General features: G+C 45.7%; 1 protein-coding gene across 16 annotated transcripts in view; it reads left to right on the plus strand.

The window, feature by feature from the left end:
- Nucleotides 1–12,126, plus strand: part of OBSCN (obscurin, cytoskeletal calmodulin and titin-interacting RhoGEF) — a 205,629-nt gene that overhangs the window by 110,680 nt on the left and 82,823 nt on the right. For 15 of the 16 annotated variants that reach the window (XM_066353036.1, XM_066353059.1, XM_066353053.1 and 12 more), the window contains 3 exons: nucleotides 1,934–2,209; nucleotides 7,903–8,178; nucleotides 10,581–10,856. In XM_066353036.1, coding sequence (XP_066209133.1) covers nucleotides 1,934–2,209; nucleotides 7,903–8,178; nucleotides 10,581–10,856 — 828 coding nt within the window. The remainder of the gene's footprint in view (nucleotides 1–1,933; nucleotides 2,210–7,902; nucleotides 8,179–10,580; nucleotides 10,857–12,126) is intronic. The other variant, XM_066353133.1, reaches the window with a different exon arrangement.

The raw sequence follows: 12,126 nt of genomic DNA on the forward strand, positions 1-12,126 counted from the left end.
CTCTAGGCTGGGACACCCGGCTTGGGGCTGAGGACCCTTCCCTCTCAGGATGAACCTCCCCACAGTAAGAGTCTCTCTGGACCCTCAGCCACTGACGTCTGGGAGCAGGGCAGCCCTTTCAGTGTCTCCATCCTTCCTACCAGTGTCAGTGTGGCTTCTGTGACTTCTCGGTTATAGACTCCTCTTCGTTTAGTCCAAAGTTGGTTTTTGAAGATGATTGTTCTTAAATTCATATGTGATTCAATTTGGTGTTGGGAGGTGGCAGTTGGAACACCCACCTGCTCCATCACCATCTTGGAATTTCTTGATGACATTATATATTTTTTATTTTTATTATAGTTGGCATACGTTATATTAATTTCAGTTATTAAAATCACTGATAGGACATTTTCATACGTTACACAGTGATCACCATAGCAAGTCTAGTAACCACCAGGGACTTTGCAGTTATGAAGATAGTATTGACTATGTTGCCTGGACTGTACATTAAATTACAGGGACTTCATGTTATAGCAGGGACATTGCACTTCTTAATCCCTTTCCCCTTTTCCATGTGTCCCTGCAAACCCTCCCATCCGGGTTTCTGAATTTGATCTTTGTGTCTGTGAGTTTGTACCGGATTTGTTTTATTTGTTCTTTTGTTTTTTATATTCCACATAGGAGTGAAATCAGATGGTATTTGTCTTTCTCTAATTCATTTTCTTTAGCATGATACTATCTAGGTGTAGCCATTGTTGTCCCAAATGACAAGAGTCCATTTTCTTTTCTTCCTTCCTTTATTTCTTCCTTTCTTCCTATCCCCTTCCTTCTTCCTTTCTTTCTTCCTTCTCTTTCTACTCTCTCTCTTTTTCTTCCTTTCTATTTCTTCCTTCTCCTTCCTTCCTTCCTTCCTTCCTTCCTTCCTTCCTTCCTTCCTTCCTTCCTTCCTTCCTTCCTTCCTTCCTTCCTTTTATGGCCACATGATACTCCATTGAAACTGTGTTTCTGTCTTCTGTGTCCAGCCATTTCTCCATGGACACTTACTTAGGTTGCCTCCATAGTTCAGCTATTGTCAGTAATTCTGCAATGAACATAGGGGTGTATATGCATCATTTTGAATTTATTTATTTTTTTTTCACATAAATATTCAGAGGTGGGATAGCTGGGTCATAAGACAGTTCTATTATTTATTATTTAGAGGAACTGCCATACTGTTTCCCACTGTGGCTGGACCAGTCTGCATTCCCACCAGCAGTGCAGGAGGGTTCCCTTTCCTGCACACCCTTGCCGGCACTCACTGTGTGTTGTTACGTTGGGGATACTCATCCTGGCAGGTGTGAGGGGATACCCCATGTGCATTTCCCTAATGATGAGTGATGTTGAGCATCTTCCTATCTGCCTGTCAGCCATCTGTATGATCTGTATGTTTCCTTTGGGAAGTGTCTGTTTGAGTCCTCTGTCCATTTTTAAATTGGAGTGTTTGGTTTTTTTTGGTACTAAGTTGTGTGTGTTTGCTACATACTTTGGATATTAACCCCTTATCAAATGTGTCATTTGCAAAATTCATTTTCAGCAGGTTGACTTGTCATTTTTGCAGTGGTTTTCTCCATTGTGGAATAACATAAATTTTAGAATTATTTGTTCTAGATCTTTGAGAAATGTCATTAATATATTGATACGGATTGCATTGAATGTATAGGTTCCTCTGGGTTATGGACACTTTAATGATGTTAACTCTTTCTATGAGCAGGCATACCCTTAGACTTATCTGTCTCTTCTTTAATGTTCTTTTTGATGTCTTTAGTGACAGGAGACACTTGTTTGTGAACACAACTCTAACACCCACCAGGCACGTAGCTTCAAGGAGAAAATGGACTGAACTGTGAAGCTTGGTGCCTGTGAGAGTCTGGTATCAGCTTTGTGCCTCTGACCCTCCACACCTCTCTGTCCCCAGAGCCCACGGTGGTGTTTGCCAAGGAGAAGCCGGCACACAATCAGGTGAAGGCGGTGGCAGGGGCAAAAGCCACTCTGAGCTGCGAGGTGGCCCAGGCACAGACGCAGGTGACGTGGTACAAGGATGGCAAGAAGCTGAGTGGAAGCTCGAAAGTGCACGTGGAGGCCACAGGCTGCAGCCGTCAGCTGGTGCTGCAGCAGGCGGGGAAAGCGGACAGCGGGGAGTACAGCTGTGAGGCTGGTGGCCAGAGGGTCACCTTCCACCTGGATGTCACAGGTCAGTTGTTTGCTGGCACTCACTTAGCCTTATGTGTAGATAATGATGACAGCCAGACACACCCGGGGCTGTTTCCACTAGACCTTGTCTTTTTCAAACCTTCTGTCCTCTCCCGCCCAATTCAAACCCGTGGCTGGGCCAGGGGAGGCAGGATGAGCAGGATGGGCAGGGTGTGAACAGAAGGGAGAGGTGTTCCTGGACACCCTGAGAGGTGCCCCACAAAGTTTGCCTCAGCCAGCGTTCCCAACACCTGCTTAAGCCTTCCAGGTGCTCCTCGGTGACTGGGACTCTGGCTCTCCCTTTCACTTGAAATCCGTAGTAGAATGTGTGTCTCTTACTGTATTATGTGAATATCCTCCTCTCGATGTCCTGGTAGCTCCCAGATACCCACATGCAGCAGCACATGCAGTCCACTCTAGGGAGACATGTTTGCGTCATGTTAAACCAGGGTCAGGGGAGGTTCCTACCACCCAGTTGTACTGGGTCTCTCTCAAGACTAAAGAGTGGGTTAGCAAATTTTAGTTATTTAGGATAGTATTCCTTTCAGGTGGGTGTAGAGGTTACTGTATACTCACATGTTACAAAATCTACATCCATGTTGTCTTGCAACATCTGTGCAAAGTGAACAAAGACCAGAAGATTGGCAAGAGTATGTCAGGGACCCGAACCTGTGGGGTCTGGAATTCTCTTTATCAAATGTGTTTTGGTTTCCTTTCATCTCCTGTTTCCTTTTGTCCCCTGTGTCGGAATCCCCTCAGAATCTCATGTGTAGATCTAGACTTGGAAAGTAGTAAGGAGCTTCTCCCACACCGAGTGCTTTTTTGAAGACCAGTTATTATAGTGCTAGCCCCTGACTGTTAGTATTTATTTCATAGTATTGCCTCATGACTCATGTGTGTTTCCCCTTCTAGCTGGTTCCTGGAGATGTTTGTGAACTGACTTTATTTCATTTTGTTAAGAGAGATTAACCTGAAATTGAAGTGGGCTGTTTATTTATTGGTCTCTTTGTTCATCATGCAAATTAGCAGAGCCTGGGTCATATTAGTCTACAATGGATTCAGGTGCAGAGAAAGATGACCAACCGATGCCCCCCAGGCATGAGGGATCAGTTGCTTCCTATAGACAATCATAGTAGTGCTTGCTGGGGCAGCATTCTGCCTCCACAGGACTTGGCATTCCAAAGTCTACACCAAAGACTTGTCTCAAGGCTGCAGTTTAATCTCTGGGCCATTTTCTTCAAAGTAGTCCCCTCCAGGAGTCCAGTGGGTGTGGCCTCTGAGTCCCAGAGATGTGGTCTGCTTGCAATCCTGACGTTTTCTACTGAGTCTCCTGTGAGGTAGAAGCACCCATCAGTCTTGGGAGCATGCAGGAAGGAGAGCAGGCAGTGCTCTGGCCTCAACACCAGAAATCTGAGTCACTGACATGCCCCCCAGAATGACCCAGTCTCCATGGGTGAGGCTGGAATAACTCCCAAGGTTGAGGCAGTTGGTTTTCCCCAGGCTGATGCCTCTCAGAAGGGACTGCTCCATCTAAGAAACATGGTGACTGAGGTATTGGAGAATGACTCAGCACAGGGGTTCTGGTGGCTGTCCCCCACAGTGTTTTACCCTGGGCCTCCAGATTCACACTCTCCTCACAGAACTCTAGTCCTCTCAGCCGTCCCTTTGCAAGGGCCCCGGGTAAGTGGCTGTGTATGGCCAGTGACTGCCACTGTTGTCGTCATGCAGGTTTCCTTTGAATTTGGACAGACAATAAAGAAACAGTGGAGCCAAAAAATGGTGGGCCATTCTGTTTATTACAGTCTCGCACCAGCGGACAAGCAAACACACAGGGAAAACCGCTTCCCCCTCCCAAAGCCCTGACACATTCTTTAGTTCAACAACCTGAAGAATCTTCTCTGGTTCCTCCTGGAACCACAAGCCTCAGTGGAGCTCCCAAAGCCCCTCAGTTCTGGTTCCACATCTGCATTCCTTCTTCTCTCCCTCAAAATAATAGTTTCTTCTTCAGTACTCTGCATTCTTATGTCTCTCCCTGCAATACTGCCCTGCCCACAAAGACTCCTCCTCTAGCAAACATTAGCAAAACAATAGCCCCTCCCAAACAGGAGTGCAATCCACAACTTGCAATCAACTGCCCTGCTCTGCGCGCAAGCACACACGTGTCTGCCCAGCACCATTTTTTTTTTTTTTTTTTAATAATTTTATTTTTAATGTGGCAACATCAATAAATCAGGATACATATATTCAAAGAATACAACTCCAGGTAATCTTGTTCACTTATGTTGCATACCCATCACCCAAAGTCAGATTGTCCTCTGTCACCTTCTATCTAGTTTTCTTTGTGCCCCCCCCCCCTTGTAACCACCACACTCTTATCAATGTCTCTTAGTTTCACTTTTAAATCCCACCTACGTATGGAATAATGCAGTTCCTGGTTTTTTCTGATTTACTTATTTCACTTTGTATAATGTTATCAAGATCCCACCATTTTGCTGTAAATGATCCGATGTCATCATTTCTTATGGCTGAGTAGTATTCCATAGTGTATATGTGCCACATCTTCTTTATCCAGTCATCTATTGACGGGCTTTTTGGTTGTTTCCATGTCCTAGCCACTGTGAACAATGCTGCAATGAACATGGGGCTGCATGTGTCTTTACGTATCAATGTTTCTGAGTTTTTGGGGTATATACCCAGTAGAGGGATTGCTGGGTCTTAAGGTAATTCTATTTTCAGTTTTTTGAGGAACCATCATACTTTCTTTCATAATGGTTGTACTACTTTACATTCTCACCAACAGTGGATAAGGGTTCCTTTTTCTCCACATCCTCTCCAACATTTGCTATTACCTGTCTTGTTAATAATAGCTAATCTAACAGGTGTGAGGTGGTATCTCATTGCAGTTTTGATTTGCATTTCTCTAATAACTAAAGAAGATGAGCATCTTTTCATATATCTGTTGGCCATTTGTATTTCTTCCTGGGAGAAGTGTCTGTTCATGTCCTCTTCCCATTTTTTTATTGGATTGTTTGTTTGTTTGTTGTTGAGTTTTATGAGTTCTTTGTATATTTTAGATATTAGGCCCTTATCTGAGCTGTTGTTTGAAAATATCATTTCCCATTTAGTTGGCTGTCTATTTTGTTATCAGTTTCTCTTGCTGAGCAAAAACTTCTTAGTCTGATGTAGTCCCATTCATTAATTTTTGCCTTCACTTCTCTTGCCATTGGAGTCAAATTCATAAAATGCTCTTTAAAACCCAGGTCCATGAGTTTAGTACCTATGTCTTCTATGTAAATAATTGTTTCAGGTCTTATGTTTAGATCTTTGATCCATTTTGAGTTAATTTTAGTACAGGGGGATAGACTGTAGTCCAGTTTCATTCTTTTGCATGTGGCTTTCCAGTTTTCCCAGCACCATTTATTGAAGAGGCTTTCTTTTCTCCATTGTGTGTTTTTGGCCCCTTTATCAAAAATTATTTGACTATATATATGTGGTTTTATTTCTGGGTTTTCTATTCTGTTCCATTGGTCTGAGTGTCTATTTTTCTGCCAATACCATGCTGTTTTGATTGTCGCCAGCACCATTTTTTAACAATAAAAGTAAGCAAACTCAAAAAATACAGATTTTACAAACTCATTTGCGCAACAGGCTGTCAATGAGATTTTCTGCACTGGCCCTTTAAGATAGAGCCTGTGTCTCCGACAGCTCTCTTTCTCGTGGACAGAAACCTTGGCTCTTTTCACCACCAAATGCTGTGTGCATGCCTCTTTCAGGCTCTGGGGCTCTAGGCTGGGACACCTGGCTTGGGGCTGAGGACCCTTCCCTCTCAGGATGAACCTCCCCACAGTAAGAGTCTCTCTGGACCCTCAGCCACTGACTCCTGGGAGCAGGGCAGTCCTTTCAGTGTCTCCATCCTTCCTACCAGTGTCAGTGTGGCTTCTGTGACTTCTCGGTTATAGACTCCTCTTCGTTTAGTCCAAAGTTGGTTTTTGAAGATGATTGTTCTTAAATTCATTTGTGATCCAATTTGGTGTTGGGAGGTGGCAGTTGGAACACCCACCTACTCCATCACCATTTTGGAATTTCTTGATGACTTTATATATTTTTTATTTTTATTATAGTTGGCATACGTTATATTAATTTTAGGTATTAAAAACACTGATAGGACATTTACATACCTTACACAGTGATCCCATAGCAAGTCTAGTAACCACCAGGGACTTTGCAGTTATGAAGATAGTATTGACTATGTTGCCTGGACTTTACATTAAATTCCAGGGACTTAATGTTATAGCAGGGACATTGCACTTCTTAATCCCTTTCCCCTTTTCCATGTGTCCCCGCCAACCCTCCCATCCGGTGTCCTGAATTTGATCTTTGTGTCTGTGAGTTTGTACCGGCTTTGTTTTGCTTGTTCTTTTGTTTTTCATATTCCACATAGGAGTGAAATCAGATGGTTTTTGTCTTTCTCTAATTCATTTCCTTTAGCATGATGCTATCTAGGTGTACCCATTGTTGTCCCAAATGACAAGAGTCCATTTTCTTTGCTTCCTTCCTTTTTTTTTCTTCCTTTCCCCTACTTTCTTCCTTCTCTTTCTTCTCTCTCTCTCTTTTTCTTCCTTTCCATTTCTTCCTTCCCCTTCCTTCCTTCCTTCCTTCCTTCCTTCCTTCCTTCCTTCCTTCCTTCCTTCCTTCCTTCCTTCCTTCCTTCCTTTTATGGCCACATGATACTCCATTGAAACTGTGTTTCCGTCTTCTGTGTCCAGCCATTTCTCCATGGGCACTTACTTAGTTTGCCTCCATAGTTCAGCTATTGTCAGTAATTCTGCAATGAACATAGGGGTGTATATGCATCATTTTGAATTTTTTTTTTTTTCACATAAATATTCAGAGGTGGGATAGCTGGGTCATAAGACAGTTCTATTATTTATTATTTAGAGGAACTGCCATACTGTTTCCCACTGTGACTGGACCAGTCTGCATTCCCATCAGCAGGGCAGTAGGGTTCCCTTTCCTGCACACCCTTGCCGGCACTCACTGTGTGTTGTTACGTTGGGGATACTCATCCTGACAGGTGTGAGGGGATACCCCATGTGCATTTCCCTAATGATGAGTGATGTTGAGCATCTTCCTATCTGCCTGTCAGCCATCTGAATAATCTGTATATTTCCTTGGGGAGGTGTCTGTTTGGGTCCTCTGTCCATTTTTAAATTGGAGTGTTTGTTTTTTCAGTACTAAGTTGTGTGTGTTTGCTACATACTTTGGATATTAACCCCTTATCAAATGTGTCATTTGCAAAATTCATTTTCAGCAGGTTGACTTGTCATTTTCTCAGTGGTTTTCTTCACTGTGGAATAACATAAACTTTAGAATTATTTGTTCTAGATCTTTGAGAAATGTCATTAATATATTGATAGGGATTGCATTGAATGTATAGGTTGCTCTGGGTTATGGACACTTTAATGATGTTAACTCTTTCTATGAGCAGGCATACCTTTTGACTTATCTGTCTCTTCTTTAATGTTCTTTTTGATGTCTTTAGTGACAGGAGACACTTGTTTGTGAACACAACTCTAACACCCACCAGGCACGTAGCTTCAAGGAGAAAATGGACTGAACTGTGAAGCTTGGTGCTTGTGACACAGTCTGGTATCAGCTTTGTGCCTCTGACCCTCCACACCTCTCTGTCCCCAGAGCCCACGGTGGTGTTTGCCAAGGAGAAGCCGGCACACAATCAGGTGAAGGCGGTGGCAGGGGCAAAAGCCACTCTGAGCTGCGAGGTGGCCCAGGCACAGACGCAGGTGACGTGGTACAAGGATGGCAAGAAGCTGAGTGGAAGCTCGAAAGTGCACGTGGAGGCCACAGGCTGCAGCCGTCAGCTGGTGCTGCAGCAGGCGGGGAAGGCGGACAGCGGGGAGTACAGCTGTGAGGCTGGTGGCCAGAGGGTCACCTTCCACCTGGATGTCACAGGTCAGTTCTTTGCTGGCACTCACTTAGCCTTATGTGTAGATAATGATGACAGCCAGACACACCCGGGGGCTGTTTCCACTAGACCTTGTCTTTTTCAAACCTTCTGTCCTCTACTGCCCAATTCATACCCGTGGCTGGACCAGGGGAGGCAGGATGAGCAGGATGGGCAGGGTGTGAACAGAAGGGAGAGGTGTTCCTGGACACCCTGAGAGGTGCCCCACCAAGTTTGCCTCAGCCAGCGTTCCCAACACCTGCTTAAGCCTTCCAGGTGCTACTTGGTGACTGGGACTCTGGCTCTCCCTTTCACTTGAAATCCGTAGGAGACTGTGTGTCTCTTACTGTATTATGTGAATATCCTCCTCTCGATGTCCTGGTAGCTCCCAGATGCCCACATGCAGCAGCATGTGAAGTCCATTCTGGGGAAACATGTTTGCGTCATGTTAAACCAGGGTCAGGGGAGGTTCCTACCACCCAGTTGTACTGGGTCTCTCTCAAGACTAAAGAGTGGGTTAGCAATTTTAATTATTTAGGACAGTATTCCTTGCAGGTGGGTGTAGAGGTTACTGTATACTCACATGTTACAAAATCTACATTCATGTTGTCTTGCAACATCTGTACAAAGTGAACAAAGACCAGAGGATTGGCAAGAGTGTGTCAGAGACCTGAACCTGTGGGGTCTGGAATTCTCTTTATCAAATGTGTTTTGGTTTCCTTTCATCTCCTGTTTCCTTTTGTCCCCTGTGTCGGAATCCCCTCAGAATCTCATGTGTAGATCTAGACTTGGAAAGGAGTAAGGAGCTTCTCCCACACCGAGTGTTTTGTTGAAGACCCGTTATTATAGTGCTAGCCCCTGACTGTTAGTATTTATTTCATAGTATTGCCTAATGACTCATGTGTGTTTCCCCTTCTAGCTGGTTCCTGGAGATGTTTGTGAACTAACTTTATTTCATTTTGTTAAGAGAGATTAACCTGAAATTGAAATGGGCTGTGGTCCCCACTGACTTCTGGGTGCCTCTGCAGAACAGTTTGGTGTTGTATCTGTATATAATAGTTTGTGGATGTGTATAGAAACCAAAAGAACCCTCTAGGCATTTTTTAAATGCAACTTTTGGTGAACATGATAAAGCATTTTATAGTAGTTTTGTCGACTAGCTCAGCAATGGGAGTGCACAAAAGATTGCGCTACAGGACTTAAGAAAAACATATTAAAATAATACATATATCACTGAGACTTCCCAACAATCCATTGTAAAGCCTCACAGGAATAGCAGGTCTCGTTCTCCTTGCCACAGTCTCGAACTGCATAGCCCTTGGGAATCCAGTTGATCACAGTTCCATAGGAACCACTTAGTAGCAAGATACTGTTAGGGCTGCGACAATCTTTCCAGTGCATATTTTCAATGGATGGAGTTCAAAGTGTGGGGATGGTCAGTTGTAGCACTGCCTGCAGCTAAGGGTCCTGGAAGATTAGTAAGTGAACGAATGAATGATATAGAAAAGGAAGTGGCGTTGTCGGACAGTTTGCTGTAATTGAGAAAAATAATTAATAAGAGGTGTGTTAAAGAAGATTTTAGTAAAGCTGTTTCAATCATTTTAGGGTCTCCATGCAAAAGAGAAAATAAAGAAGAGAGCTCATGTGTCATAATTCCCACTTTTGAGTGAAGCCAATTATTATCTCCTAATAATATCTGTAAATCATTTAAGGTCTTAGTGCTATCTCTGCATATTTGTACTTTTCGGGATTGTTTTGTAGTGTGGTCTATGAAAGTGCCTAAATAAGAGACCGGGACAGTTTGCTGAATCAGGTGCTATTTTTTTTTTTTTTTTTGTATTTTGTATTTTTCTGAAGCTGGAAACGGGGAGAGACAGTCAGACAGACTCCCGCATGCGCCCGACCGGGATCCACCCGGCACGCCCACCAGGGGCGATGCTCTGCCCACCAGGGGGCGTCGCTCTGGCGCGACCAGAGCCACTCTAGCGCCTGAGGCAGAGGCCAAGGAGCCATCCCCAGCGCCGGGGCCATCTTTGCTCCAATGGAGCCTTGGCTGCGGGAGGGGAAGAGAGAGACAGAGAGGAAGGAGGGGGGGGTTGAAAAGTAAATGGGTGCTTCTCCTATGTGCCCTGGCCAGGAATCGAACCCAGGTCCCCCGCACGCCAGGCCGACGTTCTACCACTGAGCCAACCGGCCAGGGCCTTTAGTTGTTGTGTTTTTTTTTTGTAAAAAGTGAGGTGAGGTCTTGACAATGCAGCTGGTCATATAAGCTTTGAAATAAATGGAACACAACTCTAACACCCACCAGGCATGTAGCTTCAAGGAGAAAACTACATTGTGAAGCCTTGGTGCCTGGGACGGTCTGCCTCCAATTTTGTGCCTCTGACCCTCCACACCCCTCTGTCCCCAGAGCCCACAGTGGTGTTTGCCAAGGAGAAGCCAGCACACAATCAGATGCAGGCAGTGGTGGGGGCCAACGCTACGCTGAGCTGCGAGGTGGCCCAGGCGCAGACGCAGGTGACGTGGTACAAGGACGGCAAGAAGTTGAGTGGAAGCTCGAAAGTGAAAGTGGAGGCCACAGGCTGCAGCCGTCGGCTGGTGGTGCAGCAGGCGGGAAAGGCGGACAGCGGGGAGTACAGCTGTGAGGCCGGGGGCCAGAAGGTCACCTTCCACCTGGATGTTGCAGGTAGGTGCCAGTCTTGGCAGAGAGGACAGTGCCTGTTCAATTGAAGAATGAGCATTTTTCTGAAAGGCTTGTGCCTGTCCTGTGGGTATGGTTGAACTTGTGCTGGATTCTGTTGCCACATCCAGCTCCAGGCCTCTGTTCTCTACTAAGCTCTTTTTTCTGAGGATGATCTCCACAGACACTAGTCCTGGGTATTCTGGAAATCCTTTGGCTCATGTATTTGCTCCTCTTTGCCTCATCCTTACTTTCCCCAGCTTGGAACTTTTCATAGAGGTTTCTTTAGGGTGCTAAGGGCTGAGGTTGTAGACATGCTCAGTTTCTGTCCGGGGTCTGGAGCAGATAGTTTTCCTACTTTAGGTCTTCTGGGCACGTGTACATCCAGCCTTACTCTGCAGAACCTCAGCGAGGGGCCTCTGGTCTTGGATGCCTTTGTTCTCAGTGGAGCTTGGTCTTTGGCTTTGGGGTCCTGACCCTCTAGCTGTTATTAAATTAGCCCTGGGAGTTGGCCTCTGGTCAGGCACATCCTGGCCTGGCTCTCAGTTCTGCTGATGTGTTGCCTTCCTTTATGCTCCCTCAGCTGATGACAGCACCACTGGGTTTCAGAGTCCTGCTTTAGGTGTTTGTCCCAAGCTGGCCGACACTGCCCCATGTCTAGCTGTGGCTGTTGCCTACCTGTCCCCCATTGTGCAATCAATATGGTTTTCAGGTGCTACTCTAGATGGATGTCCACAGGGACCCTCTTCCGTCTACTTCTGGGGCTTTCCCCCTCCCCCTTTATTGCTGCTTTGCTCCCCACCCCCCCACACACAAAATACAGACACTTAGCTGCCTGAGGCACTGAGGCTGCTTCACACCTCTCAGCCTTTGTCCCCAGGGTACTGGGCCCAGGCTGTCCTTTCCAGTTCCCAACCTAGTGCTGCTTCCTGTTGGCCTTCTGGGACACTGGCCCAGCCATCAGACTGCCCCCACTCTCCCTGCAATATCCACTCATAGGCCCATTCTTCCCTGGAAGGCAGGCCTGTGGTTCCCTGCAGCTGGGCCCTGGGAGTCTGGATGGTGGCTATCAGGTGGTGTGGGACCCTGTTATGTTCACATTTGGGCTTGCTAAGTGGAAGCAGCAGCCAAGGGCTGGAGAAGCAGGGTGTTGCAGGGCAGTTGAAGCTTGGGACAGTTTCATTTTAGGTCTTCCATAGAATGGCCTGAGGGTGTCCCAGCCAAGGCCGGGGATGCAGGGTCCTGGCTCTCATGCCTAACTGATTCCACTCTCCCC

The sequence above is a fragment of the Saccopteryx leptura genome, chromosome 1, assembly GCF_036850995.1.
Source record: "Saccopteryx leptura isolate mSacLep1 chromosome 1, mSacLep1_pri_phased_curated, whole genome shotgun sequence".
NCBI classification, from domain to species: domain Eukaryota; kingdom Metazoa; phylum Chordata; class Mammalia; order Chiroptera; family Emballonuridae; genus Saccopteryx; species Saccopteryx leptura.